At 42.9% G+C, this 20,378-nt stretch overlaps 1 protein-coding gene across 1 annotated transcript in view; it reads left to right on the forward strand.

Annotated features, from left to right (window-relative positions):
• The window catches only part of aux (cyclin-G-associated kinase), a 462,562-nt gene that overhangs the window by 121,998 nt on the left and 320,186 nt on the right, over nucleotides 1–20,378 (forward strand). Inside the window, exon 7 of the mRNA XM_080283925.1 lies at nucleotides 7,733–7,944. Coding sequence (XP_080140051.1) covers nucleotides 7,733–7,944 — 212 coding nt within the window. The remainder of the gene's footprint in view (nucleotides 1–7,732; nucleotides 7,945–20,378) is intronic.

Consider the following 20,378-nt stretch of genomic DNA (forward strand, 5'->3'; position numbering starts at 1 on the left):
CAGAGAACATGCAAAGATAGAGCAGGCAAAGATAGAGTGAGCTAGAGAACAGGAAGAGCAAGCTAGAGAGCAAGCAAAGCTAGAACAGGCAATGTTAGAGCAGTAGGCAAAGCTAGAACAGGCGAAGTTAGAGCAGCAGGCAAAGCTAGAACAGGCGAAGTTAGAGCAGCAGGCAAAGCTAGAACAGGCGAAGTTAGAGCAGCAGGCAAAGATAGAACAGATGAAGTTAGAACAAATGAAACTTGAGCATGAATATTGTATGAGACACTCAGAAAGCCAGACAAATTCTTCCCAATCCTTCTCAGGTTTCAATACGACTGATCTCAGTAAATTAGTACCTCCTTTTGACGAGACCCTTGTTTTAGAGTTCTTCTCACGTTTCGAAAAAATTGCTGCTGGAAATAAGTGGCCTAAAGACCAGTGGCCTACCCTAGTTCATACTGTACTTAAAGGCGTTTGACATCTTAAGTTTTCAAGTGTGCTCAGATTATGAAGTTTTGAAGAGTTCATTTTTACTTGCTTATGAATTAAGACCTGAGGCATACCGTCAGCGGTTTAGGATGCTAAGAAACGCCCCCAGGAGTCTTACTTAGAGTTTGCTAGGCATGTGACTGACACTTTCCAAATGTGGATTAGAAGTGAAAACGGGGCAGATTGTGATAACCCAAGCTGTACTAGGTTGAGGGATATTGTAATCCTTGAGAATTTCATGGATAAATTAGACAGTGAATTAAGGATTCATTTATCAGACAAGCAAATTAATACAGTGTCTGAAGCAGCTCTCAGTATTGATGATTATGTCTTGCATAAATATGGGAATAAACCTAAGGAATTCTCTAGGAATTTCCCTTCTAAGAAGTATACCCCTTAGCAGAGTAACCAACTCTCGGTTAAGCCAGACTTAGCCGTTAATTCCAAACCTAATCCCTCTTCTGCGCCCTCTAATATCTCCTCTAGTTCTTTCAGGTGCCCTTATCACTTCTGTACTTATTGTAAGCATCCAGGTCACAGTGTTGAAAAGTGTTTCAAGAAGAATGTTCCGTCTAAGCCTGTCAACCTTGTTCAAAGTGGACCAGTGGTGACTTCTGTTTGCCCTCCAGGCCAAAAGGTGGCTGGAGAGTCTTGTGTTTCTTCCCCCTCTCAACCTGTTGTTTCAGAGATTGGGGATATGGAGCCCGCTGTTGAATTGCAGGCGGGAGGTGGTATGCCCTCACCCATTCCTGATGCCACTTCAGTTTCTGGAGACATTGTCCAGGTGGCAGTTAGCAGTTCTGCCCCTGCTTCTTCTTTTGCTCCATATTTGTTTTCTGGCGTGGTAATGTTGGACGAAGCAGAATTTCCTGTGAAGATTCTGCGTGACACTGGAGCTTCACTTTCGTTGTGGGTAAGCCCTGAAACTAAAGTCCCAACTAAGGAGTTTGTGATGATTCAAGGAGTTACTGGAGCGAAGATAATCTCTGTGGTCACTGGAGACTTGAAATGTAACCTGTTTGAAGGGCAAGTGTGCTTTGGACTAGTTGACTTTCTTCCTCTTGAAGGTGTTGACCTGCTACTGGGAAATGACTTGGCAGGTGAGAATAAGTGTATCACCCCTGTAGTGTCTGAGATACCTGTGCCTGATGATCCCCCACAGGTTAATAAAGATGATGCAGATGTGTTTCCAGCATGCACTGTGACCAGGTCTATGGCACAGACGGAGCAGAGCAGAGGCAACGTGTCACTCAGCAAAGGGGAGTCTGGTGATCCTTCAGGCATAGTGGAAACTATCCCAGAGATGGTGACCAAAGACACCGATGAGAAAGGCTCCGACGATTGCTATTCCCAGGAAGATACGTTCATGAATTTACAAGATGATACTTCTCCCGTTCCTGTCGAGGAGGTGGGTGTTGAGAGATTGAAGGATTTGCAGGCAGGTGATCCAGAGATTCAGAAGCTGAAGTTAGCTGCAGTGGAGGATTGCAATGTCGAAAAAGGAGGTTGCTTTTATGTGAAAGATGGAGTATTGTAGAGGTGATGGCGTCCCCCGTATGTCAATGTTGATGACGGAATGTGGGATTGTCATCAGATTGTTGTGCCCAATGCTTGTAGGAAGGAGCTGTTGGAGTTGGTTCACTGTACTCCGTTTCCAGGCCACATGAGCGTTAGGAGGACGCTAGAGCGGTTGCGTGCAGAGTTTTACTGGCTGCATATGGCAGCAGGTGTGGCCCAGTTTGTGCGGTGCTGCCATACTTGCCAGATGGTGGGGAAGCCTAATCAACCCATAGCTAAGTCGCCTCTCATTCCCATTCCTGCCTTTGACCCTCCATTGACTCGTATTATAGTTGATATGGTGGGACCCCTGCCTCCTACATCCTCTGGAAATAAGTACCTATTAACTATAATTGACTCTTCCACTATACTCAGTTTTTTTAATCGAGGTGAAGATGCACTTGACAGATTGGTGAATTCTGGCTGAATGCAACATTACTTCATAATGTAGGATTATTAACTGACAACAAATATCTGAGGGGGAAATTTGGGTTAGTAAATATTTTTTGGACATGTTGCATTCAGCCAATCACCATCAACCTGTCAAGTGCATCTTCGCCTTGATTAAAAAAACAGAGTATAGATATCCTGAGGCTATCCCTATTCATTCCCCGAAGGCTAGGACTGTTGTTCGGGCATTACTTAATTTCTTCACTAAGTTTGGGTTGCCAAGGGAGATTCAGTCTGACAGAGGGTCTAATTTTCTTTCAAATGCCTTCCAGCAGTTCATGGCCCAACTTGGTATTGTGCATGTGAAGAGCAGCACATACCATCCTGAAAGCCAGGGTGCCCTAGAGAGATACCACCAGACCCTCAGGATGATGCTTCGGAAGTATTGCATGGAACACTCAAAGGACTGGGATAGAGGAGTGCCATTCCTCCTGTTTGCCACCCGTGAGGTTCCTCAAGAGAGTTTGGGTTTCTCCCCAGATGAGCTAGTATTTGCCCATTGTCCATCATTAAAGAGGCTTGGTCTAGTGATTCCACCATGAACCATAATGTACTTGAGTTTGTTAGTGACTTCAAGAACAGGATCTCTAAATGCTTGGAAGTGGCTAGAGAGAACTTGAAACAGGGTCAAACCAGTATGAAGAGATGGTATGATAGGAAAGCTTGTTTGTGAGACTTTAAGGTTGGTGATGAAGTGTTAGTGCTATTGCCTCTTCAAGGACAGCCTCTTGCTGCTAAGTTTTGTGGCCCTTATCCTGTGGTGCATAAAGTGGGTAGTGCTGATTACTTAGTGGAGACACCAGATAGACGTAAGAAACATCAGCTTTGTCATGTTAACATTTTTTTTTTTAATAACAGAATGGAGGAAGGAAAAACAAATGAGTAAAAAAAAAAATAATCCATACACCAGATTACTGGTGTCCTCTGTTCATAAAATATCTGTAACAGTTAGACTTGAACAGTTGTGGGTTGAAATATGGAGGGAAACAACTCTGGGGAAGCGAGTTCCAGAGAGATGCAGTTTGGGGAATGAAAGAATTCTGATCTTATTACCATACTCCAGATGCCCCTGTACCTGTGCATCCATCCTCACTTGAACAGAATAAGGAGGTTCCCGGCGGTTTGGTAACCCAGGAACAAAATGAGGAGGACTTTGACTTCAATACTGCAAGTGCCTGGCAGAGCAATGCTGAGGCCAGCTTTTCCCTTGCTGAAAAGGTTTCACATTTGCCACAAGATCAGTCTCAACAACTATTAACACTTCTTTCTTCATTTAAGGATGTATTTGGTAGCTCCCCTGGGCGGATGACCTGGATCGAGCATGATGTTGATGTGGGTGACTCACTTCCCATTAAGCTGCCACCTTATCGTGTCTGCCCCAAGTGCTTAGGAGTCCTCCGCCAGGAGCTGAAGTACATGTTGGACAGTGGTCTTGTCTCCCCGTGTGTAAGCCCGTGGAGCTTCCCTGTGACCCTGCAGCCCAAGCCTGATGGGACAGCAAGATTTTGCATCGACTACCGCAGAGTCAATGCCCTGACTAGGACCGATGCATATCCCCTGCCTCGACTGGAAGATTGTGTTGACCGCATTGGTTCATCCCACTACATTACTAAGCTGGATCTCAAGAAGGGTTTCTGGCAGGTTCCCCTGACAGAGCAAGCAAAAGAAGTTTCGTGTTTTGTGGCAGACGGTCAAACTTTCTGTTGTAATGTGATGCCATATGGAATGAAAAATGCCTCTGCTACCTTTCAGAGACTCATGAACAGAGTTGTTAGTGGGCTTCCAAACTGTGTGGTGTATTTGGATGATATAGTAGTGTTCAGTGATACTTGGGAAGACCACCTAGAACAACTAAAAATGTTGCTTTCAAGGCTCTCAGAAGCTCACCTTGTAGCTAACCTAAAGAGGTGTGAATTTATTCAGGCTCAAGTTCAGTACCTTGGCTATGTGGTTGGTCACAGTCGTGTTTGTCCCCCTTCTTCAATGGTGGAAGCAATTAAGAACTTTGCAGCACCAAAAACCAGGTGTGAGCTTTGAAGGTTCTTGGGCACTGTTGGATATTACCGACAGTTTATTAAGAACTTTTCAAGTGTTGTGGCCCCACTGACAGATTTGTTAAAGAAAGAGAGGAAATTCTGTTGGTCTAAGGATTGTGAGAGTGCTTTTAATTCTGTGAAGGGAATTATGTGTTGTCACCCTGTGATGCATGCTCCTAATTTTTCAAGCCATCAAACTGGCCGTTGATGCCAGCAATGTAGGAGCAGGAGCTGTACTTCTACAGGAAGATGAACTGGGCATAGAACATCCTGTCTGCTGTTTCAGTAAAGAGTTCTCTAAGACTCAATGCGATTATTCAGTTGTTGAAAAGAACAGGGAGGCTTTAGGAAAGGAAGAGGTTGTGTAGATCAAATATTCATTCGTAGATCTTTAGTGGAAAAGTTTCTAGAGAAGGGAAAGAAGTTGTATGTGGCTTTCATGGATTTGGAGAAAGCATATGACAGGGTGGATAGACAAGGATTGTGGAAAGTATTAAGAATATATGGAGTAGATGGGAAGTTGTTGAATGCTGTGAAGAGTATGTATGATGGTGCTAAGGCTGCAGTGCGTGTGGATGGTGAACTAAGTGAATTTTTCTCTTTGGAGGTTGGGTTGAAACAGGGATGTGTCATGTCTCCATGGTTGTTCAATCTGTACATAGATGGGAAGTTGTTGAATGCTGTGAAGAATATGTATGATGGTGCTAAAGCTGCAGTGCGTGTGGATGGTGAACTAAGTGAATTTTTCTCTTTGGAGGTTGGGTTGAAACAGGGATGTGTCATGTCTCCATGGTTGTTCAGTCTGTACATGGATGGGGTAATAAAAGAGGTACAAGGTAGGGTAGTGGATGTTGGAGTGGCCCTGGTGAGAGAGGATAGTGTTTGGAAACTCCCTGTACTGTTGTTTGCAGATGATATTGTGTTGTTGAGTGAAGACGAAGGAGAGCTGCAAGGCTTGGTGGATGAGTTTGGGAGAGTGTGTAAGAAACAGAATCTAAAGGTGAATGTAGGGAAGAGTAAAGTGATGGTCTTTGAGAGAGGTGAAGTCAGTGAATGTACAGCGAGGTTGGATGGTGAGGAATTGGGAAATGTGAGTACGTTTAAGTACTTGGATAGTGTGATGAGGAAGGTTGGAGGTTTGGAGGGTGAAGTGCTTCAAAGGGTACAGCAGGGAAGAAAGGTTGCTGGTTCTTTGAAAGCAGTGATAAGAAACAGAGAAGTGAGCATGGAAGTGAAAAAGTTGCTACATGACAGTATTGTGATACCAACTCTAACGTATGGAAGTGAAGCTTGGACGATGTTGGAAGGACACAAGTCAAGAGTGAGAGCAGTGGAATTGAGTTATTTAAGAGGAGCCTGTGGAGTCACATGTAGAGACAGGCTGACGAATGAGGATATAAAGGAGCGTTGTGGTGTGGATGTGGATGTGATAGGTAGCGTTATGAGGAACACACTGAGGTGGTTTGGCCATGTGGAGAGGATGGAGGGTGAAAGACTGACGAAGAGAGTGTATGTGAGTGAGGGGGAGGAGGGAAGAGGGAGGGGGAGGCTGAGGATGAGATGGAGGGATGGGGTGGAGAGGTATATGAGAAAGGGGGGTGTGAGTTGGGAGCAGGGCAGTGAAATGGCGGGGGACAGGGCGACGTGGAGGCAATTTGTTTGTGGTCACCCCGAATGGGATTGAGGCGTCTGGCAATAGATAGATAGAAAAGGAATTACTTGCCCTGATCCTTGCCCTGCAGAATTTTTCTGTTTATATACCTGCTTTTGGGCCGGCAGTCACTGTTTACACCGATCATCACCCCTTAAAGTTTCTGAACCAGTTAAAAGGTAAAAATCAAAGGCTAACCCACTGGAGCCTCTTTCTGCAAGAGTTTAACATGAACATAGAGCATATCGAGGGGGTTGATAACGTGATTGCCGATTGCCTGTCGCGCTCTTGAAAACGAATTTTCCCTGAGGAAAATTCTTTCTTAAGTGTGGGCATGTTATGTGTGGCCGATATACATTGCTTATATTCATATGTAATATTCAGAATCTTTAATATTCAGTTATTAGTACCATGCTTTGTGTTCTGTGAACAGAGTTTATAAATATCAGATCATAGGAAACAACATGGCCCAGCTGTGTGTCAATGTTTTTAGAGCTGTTTCAAACCACCTTCCCATATCTGCTCACAGTTTCGACCTTGAGTTTCTGTTCTGTCTTCCAGCATCATTTGAGTTGTGCTTCTTGCTTCTATGAGTTACACTTCTTCCTTTCCTGAGTTAACCTTCTTACTTCTTTGAGTTCGTCTATATAAGCTGGGTTGTGACTCCCTCGAGTTAGTTAACGGCTTGAGCTAGACCGGTGGGTTTTACTGCTCTGTTCTGGAGATATTGGTATAATATAGTAGTTTATCTGCCACATGTGAGTTAATGTTTTTTGTCAGCACATGATAGATTTATTAGGTTCTTTTGATATTGCTATTATTTATAAGAATTGTTGATTTAGAATCACTGTTATTGCCCTAGCTAATGTTACATGTTATGTTAATGTCAAGAGCCTGTCTTTATTTTTATGCCAGGTCTTTATTGCAAGCCCCCAGAGGTTTCACAACCCAAGGGCTAGTTTGTGTTTCCTGTTTGAACCTGTTTGATTTTGTTCTTGTATTTTTAAGTTAGTGTTAAGTTAATTAATTTTAATTTTTTAAAGTGCTTATTTCGTTCCCCCTTTTGGTCATTGGCATGTTCTACACTTGATTACTATTTTCCTCTCCCTTTTAGCTTATGACTTGATGTGGCTATCCGCCACTTGATATTCTAAAATTTCCATTGCGCACTTTACAGGCTGTCAAATAGTCCTTTAGTCCCATCGTGTCGTAACACAAGCCAAATGGTTTCCTGTACACCAGGAAACCATTTACTACGCTGGATGGTAACCAGTAACCAAATTATGGTGCCTGGTGGTTTAGTGTTTAACTAAGGCACTCCAGTCAGATTGAGCCTGTGTAGATCTATATGCAAGGGGTGATTGGGGTTTATTGCTCAGAGAATGCCACTCAGGGATGAGTGAGGCTGGTTTTTCATCTTAAATGTCAAGACCAACTTGCCAAGCTCCATGCTGGTATGCTCCTCATAGGGTGACATAGGATTGGATGATGGATGGATGGATGAAATTATTACAGTATTATTGTTATTACGGTATTATTGTTGTTGTTGTTAATTTCTTTCCAACAGAATTGTTAATGGTAACTTTGCCATTCCCTCTAATGATGGCAAATATGACTGCTTCCATGAGTTGATAAGAGGAATGCTGAGAGTGGACCCAAGCCAGAGATTCAAAGTGTCAGACATCTTGGAGCGGTTAGCAGCCGTAGCAGAAACCAAAGGATTTGATATGAAGGCTCCTCTGACTATTTCATATAAGAAAGTTGATCTTTCAGCTCCAGGTAAGTTAATGTATCAAGTTGATAAGGTACTAGAGAGGGATGCTTTCATGTGGTGGCACAAATATGACCAGGTAACTCCACTGCCTGGTTGTACAAACATCTCTTATATCCCTCCTTATCACCCGAAAGGAGGATGGTGGATTCTAGGAAGAGAGCAACTTCAGCCCGCAGTCCACCAGGTTCGCATTCAGTTAAGCCTGGGGTTGAAACTGCTAGTACCCTGCTCCATCATCCACATAATCTGTTTAACAAAACCATGAAATGCGTTGCTTACTGTACAGAAGTTTCATAGTTTTGGAAAAAAAAAATATGTATTTTCCCATCAGTTTACTAGCCAGAGAGCAGTGGTAGGGCTTGTGGAAGATGCCCATCCCCACATCATACAGTAGAGTTTCTTTTCCTTTCCTACTGCTGATTAGTTCTCCCTGTTTCATTTTTCTCTTGCTTTCTGGATGCTACCAGACCTCACCTAATCCTTGAGTGGGAAAATAGGTGAGGATGAGGATTATGATAAAGAATGATAAGAGTTTTCTTGTAACGTTTAGAGTTTGATGTGTTTTCCTACCAGTTCACCAACAAGAGAGCAGTGGTAAGGCTAGCAAAAGGCACCCATCCTCTCGTCAAATGTGAGAGACTATTTTTCCCTCTCAAACAACTTTCCCATATAACTTTGACTGTTTATTAAGGTATTTTGTCCATTTGCCCACCTGCCAGAGAGAAATTGTAGAGGTGGTGGAATGCACCCATCCTCATCTCCATCATTGCCATACAAGTTTACTTCCTCATCAGACTTTTGTAAGAAGATGAACAGAGGAAGGAAAAACAAATGAATAAAAAAAATAATCCACACACCAGATTACAGGTGTCCTTCATTAACAAAAAATCTGTAACAGTTGGACTTGAACAGCCGTAGGTTGAATCTGGGGGGAAACCAATCTGAGAATGCGAGTTCCAAAGAGATGCAGTTCGGGGAATAAAAGAATTCTGATAGGCAGAAGTTCTGCAATATGGCAGTGTGACAGTCCAGTCATGAGCACTGCCAGATGCCCGAGTAGCGTGGGGGAAGGCGTGGAGAGGTGGCGCAATTGATTCTACTTCGTCTGAGCATTTGCCGTAAAAGTATCTAAAATAATGCAAGGGTTTCACTCTCATCTTAAATGTCGGGACCAGCTGCCTAGCCCCGGGCTCCTACACTCCTCATGGGACAATGTAGGATTGGATGAAGGATGGATGGATGGATGGCATCATTCCTTCTTACTTGTAGAGGAGGTAGCTCCTTTGTATAACAAGGTTTTAAATCATTGTAACAGCTTTGTTCTGAATTTTGTCCAGTTGTTTAGAGCAACCTCTCCACATCCACCCCACCTGGGTGAGCAATATTCCAGCTGAGAGTGCACGACTCGTAAATTATAAATAACATCTCATCAGTGAGGAAGTTATGGATTCTGTACAATAATCCAAGTTTCTTTAAAGCAGTTTTAGAAAATGATCTGGCATGAGAGGTCCAGCTGAGGACATTGCTATGTGAAACACCAGGATCTGTAATATTTTTATGGACAGGAACATTAGTAGCATTGAAGGTAATGTGGGAATCATAGAATACCTGTCTGTTAGCATCCATCCCTCGTCCAATCTTACATTTCCCTATGAAGAGTGTAAGAGCCCGGGACTAGGCAAATTTGTCATGACATTTAATATGAAAGTGACCAGCCTCACTCATCCCTGAGTGGCATTATGTGAGTGATAAACCCCAACCACCCCTTAGATATAAACCTACACAGGCTCAATCTGATTGGAGCACCTTAATGACTCACTAAACCACCAGGTGCCATAATTTAGTTATATGGTTACCACCCATCATAGTAAATGGTTTCCTGGTGTACAGGAAACATTTGGCTTGTCACTCAGTGTAGTCACCCATAGGCAGAAGGAAGAGGAAAGAATGAAGGAATGAAAGACAGAAGAGGGAGTGCAAAGTCACCCTTAGGCAGATGGACAAGGAATGAATGAAGGAAAGAAAAACGGAAGAGGAAGGAAGGGAGGAAAGGGCAGACACCCAAAGCAGCACTACATCGAGTGAGTGGATGGTGAGCGCCCTGTCTGTTAGCAAATTGTATATTTGGTTTTCCTAGCGATAAAGGAGACAGTGTTATTTTTTCGCCATTCAGTGATCTTAGTTAAGTCTTGATTTATGGAGATTGCTGTACTGAGTTGTGAGTTAGATATACACTAAGCCCTCATTTTTCAGCCAATCATTATTCGGCAATTCGTTGTTTCAACATTTATAAATCTATATCCTTTTTCGTTATTTTGCATGGTTATCCCCGCCTATTGGAAGGTGGGGGCGCTCACCATCCACTCACTCGATGTAGTGCTGCTCTCGGTTGTCTGCCCTTTCCTCTCGTCCCTCCTTTCCTTCCTTCCTCTTCTGTCTTTCTTTCCTTCATTCTTTCCTCATCCTTCTGCCTGCAGGTGACATTACACTCCCTCTTTTGTCTTTCCTTCCTTCTTTCCTCATTGTCTGCCCACAGGTGACTCTACACTGAGTGACAAGCCAAATGGTTTCCTGTACACCAGGAAACCATTTACTATGCTGGGTGGTAACCTTATAACCAAATTATGGCGCCTGGGGGTTTAGTGGGTAATTGCGACGCTCCAATCGGATTGAGCCAGTGAAGGATTATATCCAAGAGATGGGTGGGGTTATTGCTCACATAATGCCATTCAGGGATGAGTGAGGCTCCTACGCTCCTCATGGGGCAAGGTAGGATTGGATGATGGATGGATTATCCCCACCATTTAAACAATTCAAACCGCGTGCCACCAGACAGACCGGCTGAACTGCCTTAAGTCTCCTGTGCTCTGCCGTGCTACTCAGTTTCCTCTTCATCCATCTGCATTTCTGTTTGACCATGTGGAATACTACAATGCCATCATGGCTTCATCAAGACCCCTACAATTATCTCTGTCAAGCCAGTCATGTGCACACCAACCTGAGTTAGTGTTTTCCCATCGCATGGTCAGGTGACGATCAGGGTTACCAGATCTGAACTTGGCCACATTACCAAACTCCTCAATTTTCATTACAAAATTTAATTTCTCATCATCAAATTTTTAAAGCAAGCATTTATTCTTTGTTAATTATATATATATATATTACAAATGAAAATAATCACTCTTCTTATAATTAGCAGCATGTTGATTATTTTTGCACTATGTAGGGTAGCAGATTAATCAGAGAGAGCAGACAATCCACTGTCTCGATCCTCTGTATCTTCATACTTGTGAAGAAACCATTTGGTAATGAATCATGCAGATTCATTACCAAACAGAATTTTTCTTTACCAAATTGGCCCATATTTGGTGGGTACAGCAGGGAAGGAAGGTTGTTGGTACACTGAAAGCAGTGATGAGAAATAGGGAGGTGAGTATGGAAGTTAAGAAGTCACTGCATGATAGTATTGTGATCCCTACCCTGACGTATGGAAGCGAGGCATGGACCTTGCAAGAGGGGAACAAGTCAAGAGTGAGAGCAGTGGAAATGAGTTACTTGAGAGGAGCATGTGGAGTGACGTGGAGGGACAGGTTGACGAATGAAGAAGTGAAGGAACGCTGTGGGGTGGATGTGGATGTGGTTGAGAAGATTAGGAGAAATACACTGAGGTGGTTTGGACATGTGAAGAGAATAGAGAATGAAAGACTGACTAAGAGGGTGTATGTAGGTGAGGTGGAGGGAGGGAGAGGGAGAGGTAGACCGAGGATGAGGTGGAGGGATGGAGTTGAGAGGTATTTGAGGGAGGGGGGGGTGAGTTGGGGGGAGGGTAGTCAAATGGTGGGTGACAGAGCGACTTGGAGGCGTTTTGTCTGCGGCCACCCTTTGCGGGATTAGGGCGTCGGGTTATAGATAGATAGATAGATAGAGTTGGGAGAAGGGCAGTGAAATGCCGGGGGACAGGACGACATGGAGGCGATTTGTTTGTGGCCACCCCAAACGGGATTGAGGCGTCTGGCAGTAGATAGATAGATAGCTAATAATAATCTGGTGTTTTGTTTCTCAAAAGCACCAGGTCTTCCTTTGGGAATTCACAAGCGCCCAACACACATACATTATTTTTACAGTTACAAGAATTGTGACATCTTTCTTATATAATACAAGCTATATCATATATACTGTATATGAAAATGGCAATAATTAAACCCTGTAATCATCCGTCATAGTACCTCTCTCCAGGTCATAGCATTTTGAAAAAAGAAAGGCTTTCAGCTGTCTCTTAAAGGATTCAGCAGAAGAGAGTTGTCTTATGGACAATGGCAATCTATTATATAGTTTAGGGGCTGTATACCCAAAAGAACGATCAGAGAAGGATGACTGGTGAATGGCTCCAGGCTCGTTAAGACCCAAGGAGTCATCTTCACTGTGTAACATCACACCCAGGCGTACTGATGGGTTTTTTAACAGTTCAGCAAGGTACTTTGGTTCACCAGACTTAAGAAACTTGCATGTAATAAGACAGAGTTTAAAGTCAATTCTAGCATTTACTGGTAACCAATGCAACTCAGTTAGGAATGGGGTAGTCGAGGTTCCTGGGGGGAGACCGAAGATAAGCCGTGACGCTCTGATCAACACAGACTGAACTTTTGTTACTATACTGTTTGAAAGAAAAATCCACAGTGAATTACAATAATGAACATGAAACAGGATCATTGCATGGACCAATGTTAAGAGGCAACGTCTGTTCAGGAATTTTCTCACAGAGTGCAGATTTCTGATATGCGAGTTACACCCTCTGACAACCTGATTAATATGTTCTTTGTTATTTAACTTTTAATTAAAATAAACACCCAGATTTCGAACAAAACTGACTGGATGAAGCTGTGAAACGCCAATGTTCAAAGCCAGAGCATTATCAGTGTCATCACCCCTTCTGTTTCCTCTGATGATGATGATCTCAGTTTTACCATCATTCAGCTTAAGTTTCCTCTTAGCCAACCAGATCTTAATATCAGACATTAGAGATTCAAGCTTAGTCTTAGTTGATATCTGATTGCTGGGTGTCATCAGCATAAAAATGATAGGACACATCGCTCAGGTAAAGACGATAAACTATTTGTGTAGATAGTACAGTAAATAGAATTGGACCCAAAACTGATCCTTTAGGGACTCCAAACAGAAGGGGAGCAGAATCAGAGCTAGCATAATCAACAACCACTCTCTGAGATCTGTCCGACAGATACGACTTAAGAAGCAAAAGAGCACTATCACGAATGCCATAAAAATACCGATTATTCAACAATAGTTTATGATCTACAGTATCAAAAGCTGCAGACAGATCCAACAGAACAGCTAGGAGAGAGGACAACCAACTACAGGTGTTTGCCACCAAGTCACTATGAATCCTTGGTAGTGCAGTTTCACATGAATGGTATTTTCTGCATGCTGATTGAACAACAGGAACAACTCTGTTGTGTTCCAGTAGTGGTAAGAGTTGATTGAGTATGGTCCACTCAGTAATCTTGTATAAGAAAGACAGGTTAGAGATAGGACAATAATTTGTCATGCTTTCGACATCAAGGCCAGGTTTCTTAAATAGAGGCCTAAGCAAAGCACTTTTCTCAGACTGCACAAAATTACTTACTAAGAAGCATCGATTTATTATAATGTAGATTAATTCTGCAGTGCGCTCGTACACATCAGGCAGTTGTGACATGTTACACAGGTTGAGTGGACAAAATGTTTTATTAAGTTCTTTGATGTAAAGTTTGACGTTGTTTACATCCAGCGGATGAAATGTTGAAAGCAAATGATCCCCAGTGCTCTGTGATTGGAAGTCAACTGAGTACGCTTCAGTAGGAGAACTGTTGTCTAAATTACTTCTTATGTGAGATATCTTAGTTGTAAAAAATGAAGCAAAATCAGAAGCCAATTGGGCATCAGATACAGAGGTTGGTTTAACAGTTACATTCCTCCGGCCAACCAAATTGTTCACAACTGCAGACTTTTTTTTTTTTTTTTTTTTTTTTTTTTTTTCCCCCCACCACATGAATCAACTTTATTTTGATAATACCTAGCCTTTTGAGCTTTTACAGTGTGAACAACTGCTCTTCTCTCAAAATATAATGCAAACGAGTTACTTCGGTCTGCTGCAAACGCCACTCACTCTCTGTCTTTCTACGTTGTCTGCGCAAAGAATTTATGGATTTACTGTACCATACCATGGAGAATTATCATGTACAATGATTGTTTTTACTGCCTCAGGACAATAATGGTCAAAAATTGACCTAAGCTCATTGTTATACAGTACATGCTCAATTTAATGGACTAATTCAGGGAAGCACAGTTCCGTTATATCAAGATTTTTGCTAAATACAGAGAATACTGTAATATAAAAATAGCCTATAAGTACGCCTCTGTACATAGATTTCACATTACTGTTATTTAACACATGAAATACTGTAAGGACTTTGGCTTACCTCCATGATTAGAGGTTCTGCAGTTATTGCAGAAATATGCCTGACACAGGTAGCCATACTTGATGGTCTGTATGGCCCCTCAAACCTGTGTTAGGCCTGGGGGGGTTTATTCACTGTCTGAGTCAGAGAGTCACCCTCCATCAGCATTAGAGGTGGCTGAGGGGTGACATCAGAGAAGTAGGCTGTAGAGTGTAGACAGATTATTTGTCTGAGGTGGCATTGTCCTGCCTTTCCCTGCGTGCTACATTTAGCAGAATATTGCAACATTCAGTGGAATTGTTCCCGCTATACCTAGCATAGGAAAAAGTTTTTTTTTTTTTTCGGCTACATCAAGCATTCCGCTAAATTGCCCTCTGTTAAATCAAGCTTGTACTGTATATATCAACCAGTTCTTCAGAAGAAAGATTTGAAGAATCAGCGTAGTTTAACCCACCACGTACCAACTAATTTATAACAAAACCCACCCCCCAAAACCCAACAATTTTTTTTTTTCTTTTTTTTTGAAACATCTGCTTTTGGTGAGAAACAATGGAAAATTGCCAAGAAAGTGCTCACCTGAGGTTATAAATGGTCTAGACAGATGACACTCTGAACACCTGCTATAGTGTGATTTCTGTAGCCGTGCTGCTACTGTCGCATTTTCTGTGGTCAGGTAACTGTTGGAAACCACTCAAAATACGTAGATGTTTATTAATTTGGTACAAATTTGCATGTAGTACAAAAATATATTGGTTTTCACACAAAAATATAGGCATTATAAGCATTGTTTCATTCACGAACACATGAAAATTGCCGAATTCTTGCACAGTTGACTCACTATGACTGTTGTTTCAACTTACATTCTGTTTTTCAACTTGCATTATACTTTTCCACTAACATTATACCAGTTTCCACCAAGGCTTTACTATTATAGTGAGTGTCATATTATCGCATATTTACAGGCCTTACTATTGTAGTGAGCCTGGTATTATCTCAAGCACACACAGTATCAGTAATGTAATAAAATGTGCTGAGGTGTGGTAGAGGAAGGTGTCCCATGTATACGTACTGAAAATCACGTGCAAAATTTGAAAAAAGTGCAAACGACGGACCTTGCAATAGCAAAACGTGCATCGTACATTGTGGAGACTGAGCATGCAAAAAAGTGGGTACAGGGCAGGTTAAACGCTAATAAGGTTCAAGACATATCAACTGGCGGTCAACATTCCTGTAATTTCTGTACCTGATGACCTTTTTATAGGAAGAGGATTTTGGGACATCAAAACTAAGAGTGATCAGAGATGAGGGGGTCAGCTGAGTCAACCTTCACATCCGATACACGCATGCAACCAACAGGGGACAAGATCAAGTCGTGGACATATCCCGAGACATGAGTTGGATTACTCATATGATTGAAAAAATCGTTCTGGGTGATCAGCTCAAGTAATTCTGAAGAAAATGGTTTTGACTCTGGACAGTCAACCCAATAATTGAAATTTCCACAAACAAGAAGTCCTCCAGATTTAAGAGAAAATACTTCAAGAAACTGCCCAAACTCCTCCATAAAACCTCGATCTGTGCCCGGATGACTTGGTCGATAGACAGTTGCAGTTCTGATGGTATTCTGATGGATATTTATTAATCTATCTATCTTTTGCCAGACACCTCAATCCCGTTCAGGGTGGCCACAAACAAATCGCCTCCACGTCACCCTGTCCCCCACCATTTCACTGCCCCGCTCCCAACTCACACCCCCCTCTCTCATATACCTCTCCACCCCATCCCTCCATCTCATCCTGGGCCTCCCCCTCCCTCTTCCCCCCTCCACTCAGGTCTGAGTCTGTGAGAGAAACGTCTGCAAGTGCTGCCAAGTAGATGAGTGCTACACCTCCTCCCGGCAGCAGCAGGCATGGGAATACTTATAATAGAATGTGTCTTGGGCAAAGCATTATGAATAATGTTGATATCAGACTCATACAACCAGGTTTCAGCTCAGCACAAAATGTCAAGCCCGTGCTGATTTAGAGTTTCATTAATATAGTCTGTCTTATTATGGATAAAACAAATATTTAAAAGACCCGTCCTTAACTGGTTCAAGAGGGACGTTTTCAATCAATCTATTCCTATGAGAAATCATAATTGGACAGTCTCTACTTGATGTGAAATGGGCAGCTGATTGTGAATTTGAATTAGCATCTTGATGTCTTAAGGAAGAGCAGTTGTTGCATTTGGAAGAATTTCTGTTACTACAGTCCTTAGATTTATGGGCTCCAGCACAAAAAACACATTTAGGTTCATTTTTTCTACAACATCTCTCAGATGTATGACCAAAGTTGTGACAGTGATGACACTGTGTAACCCAGGATCTCTCAAAAGCACGGCATCTTGTAAGATCCACATAGGTATAATTGCCCTGTTCTGCAGTGGAGGATCTCACCTCTGGTGACATCTTCAAGACAGCAGTTTTGGTGTCATTCCTTGTTCTTGTGAAGAGAAGGTTGAGGGTACAACCTCGATCAACGAGCATCTTAATTTTATTGTTTTTTCTCAAAATGTTTGGGATGATATCAGAGTCACCCAAGGAACAGGAAAGGCCTGTCATGGTCATTTTTGGCAACATTTTCTTTGGCTCTAATATGCAAAAAGTCCCCTCAGAGCCAAAATGATCACTCGGCACCCTAGTTGCCTCACCTTTGGCTTCGGCTGATGGAAACTTCATTACTAGCTCACCAGCCTTGGTCTTAAAGCAGCTGTCAACTGGTACTAAGTTAAGTACACCTCTGATGTCTTCTGGTCCCATCTGATTTGTCAGGGCATCAGCACCACTCTTTGGTTTCACAGTCAGTACATGTTGACTATGAATGGCTTTTTTCTGGCCATGAGCACTGATCTCAGTCACGCCCCCAGGCAGATCCTTCCCTTCCCCCATGAGAGACCTGCGAACAGCATCTGTAAATGACTTGGCCTGGTCTTGTGTGACACCCATGGGTGATGCGACCTTGGTCTCTAGTGCCTCCAGTCTGTTTGAAATGTCTCCAGTAGCCTGAAAAATCAGCCCAATAACTTCATCTTCAAACTCCTTCTTGGTTACCCTACTTCCTCCACCAGCCAAGACCTTGTCCGCTGGTGCAACACATAGGCTACACAGCCAGCGAAAGCCCAGCTGGTGGCTCTTCTTCATAAATGGATAGTTGCTTGCATCCATATTTCTATCTATCTATCTATTGCCAGACGCCTCAATCCCATTTGGGGTGGCCACAAACAAATCGCCTCCAAGTCGCCCTGTCCCCCACCATTTCACTGCTCTGCTCCCAACTCACACCCCCATCTCTCATATACCTCTCCACCCCATCCCTCCATCTCATCCTCGGCCTCCCCCTCCCCCCTCTTCCCCCCTCCACCTCACTCACATACACTCTCTTTGTCAGTCTTTCACCCTCCATCCTCTCCACATGGCCAAACCACCTCAGTGTGTTCCTCATAACGCTTCCTATCACATCCACATCCACACCACAACGCTTCTTTATATCCTCATTCGTCAGCCTGTCTCTCCATGTGACTCCACAGGCTCCTCTTAAATAACTCATTTACACTGCTCTCACTCGACTTGTGTCCTTCCAACAACGTCCAAGCTTCACTTCCGTACGTTAGAGTTGGTATCACAGTACTGTCATGTAGTAACTTTTTCACATCCATGCTCACTTCCCTGTTTCTTATCACTGCTTTCAAAGAACCAGCAACCTTTCTTCCCTGCTGTACCCTTTGAAGCACTTCACCCTCCAAACCTCCAACCTTCCTCATCACACTATCCAAGTACTTAAACGTACTCACATTTTCCAATTCCTCACTATCCAACCTCGCTGTACATTCACTGACTTCACCTCTCTCAAAGACCATCACTTTACTCTTCCGAACATTCACCTTTAGATTCCGTTTCTTACACACTCTCCCAAACTCATCCACCAAGCCTTGCAGCTCCCCTTCATCTTCACTCAACAACACAGTATCATCTGCAAACAACAGTACAGGGAGTTTCCAAACACTATCCTCTCTCACCAGGGCCACTTCAACATCCACTACCCTACCTTGTACCTCTTTTATTACCCCATCCATGTACAGATTGAACAACCATGGAGACATGACACATCCCTGTTTCAGCCCAACTTTCAGAGAGAAAAATTCACTTAGTTCACCATCCACACGGACTGCAGCCTTCGCACCATCGTACATACTCTTCACAGCATTCAGCAACTTCCCATCTACTCCATATATTCTTAACACTTTCCACAATCCTTGTCTATCCACCCTGTCATATGCTTTCTCCAAATCCATGAAAGCCACATACAACTTCTTTCCCTTCTCTAGAAATTTTTCCACTAAAGATCTAAGAATGAATATCTGATCTACACAACCTCTTCCCTTCCTAAAGCCTCCCTGTTCTTCTCCAACTAATTTCTCTGTTCTTTCTCTAACTGTCAATAAGTATCCTACCATACACTTTTCCTATTATACTAAGAAGACAAATGCCCCTGTGATTACCACACACTTCTTTTTCCCCTTTTCCTTTGTACAAGGGAATAATTATACCTGACTTCCAATCCTCCGGGACTCTACCTTCTTCCCAGGCCAATCTGCACATCTTCCACATCCATTCTACTACTATCTCTCCCCCATGCTTCAGCATTTCACCACACACTCCATCAATCCCTGTGGCTTTCCCCGATTTAACTTTCTTCATTGCTTCCACAACTTCTATCCTACTGATTTCTTCCTGTCTTCTCACCTCCCTCCTTCTCCCAGCCATTCCCCAGCCACTTATACTCGCATTACTTTCATCCTCTATATTCTACAATTCCTTAAAGTGTTCTCTCCATCTGCTCACTTTTTCTCCCTTCTCCATTAGTAATCTACCATTTTTATCTTTCACTCCCCTGCTAACTTCACTTCCACCCTGTCTTACTCTTTTCACCTCTTTCCAGAACATTTTCTTACAGTCCCTCCACTTTACACTCAAATTCCTTCCAAATTCCTCATCCACTCTCTTCTTACTCTCTCTTACTAATCTTTTCACCTCTCTCTTTCTTTCTACATATAACTCTCTCTTCCACCTCTCAACTTCTTCCACGCCCCTATTTCTCATCCATTCATTGTATGCTTTCTTCTTTTGTGCCACAGCCTGTTTCACCTCTTCAGTCCACCATGCTGTTCCTTTCACCCCCCTCCGTCTTCTCTTCCTTCCACACACCACATCACATGCTGCACATATTTCTTCTGTAAATATCCTACACACACCTTCCACGTCTCCCATCTGCTCCAATTCATGTTTGCCCAATCGTTCCTCCACTTCTCTCTTATACTCTGCCTTTTTCTCATCCTCTTGTAACCTTTCTGCTCTCCTTGCAACTACTCCTTCCTCTCGTCTTTCCCTTCTTCTATTCCTCCATCTTACTTGAATTTTAATTCTGGCCACCACCAAGTAGTGGTCAGAAAGTCCACTCCCCCAACCTCTATAAACTCTTGCATCCATTACACATCTTCGCATCCTTTCAGCCACACACACATAATCAATCATTGCCTTCCTTTCATTCAGTTCACCACCCACCCTTCTCATCACTCGCCATGTATACCTGTGGATCATTTTATGCCTGAAAAGGGTATTGGCTATCACCAACCCCCTCCCAGCACAAATGTCCACTAACGCACTCCCATTCTCATCTATCTCAGCAGGCACACCCCACTCACCAACTATTCCATCCACCTTCACATTCCCAACTTTACCATTCATATCACCAATCAAAAAATCCTGGACCCAACTGATCCATACTCTCTTATGCTCCTCTTCCATCTTTTACTCACAACTATACATACTCCTTCCTTTGCCCTTTCATTCTCACCTACTCCTGCACATATACCCCATCCATACTCTCATTCTCTCACACTTTCTCCTCTCCATTTTCTTTCAGTTATTCCACATACATCCACTT

Source organism: Coenobita brevimanus, chromosome 99 (genome assembly GCF_032717465.1).
Source record: "Coenobita brevimanus isolate Jiangsu-jjx chromosome 99, ASM3271746v2, whole genome shotgun sequence".
Lineage (NCBI taxonomy): Eukaryota > Metazoa > Arthropoda > Malacostraca > Decapoda > Coenobitidae > Coenobita > Coenobita brevimanus.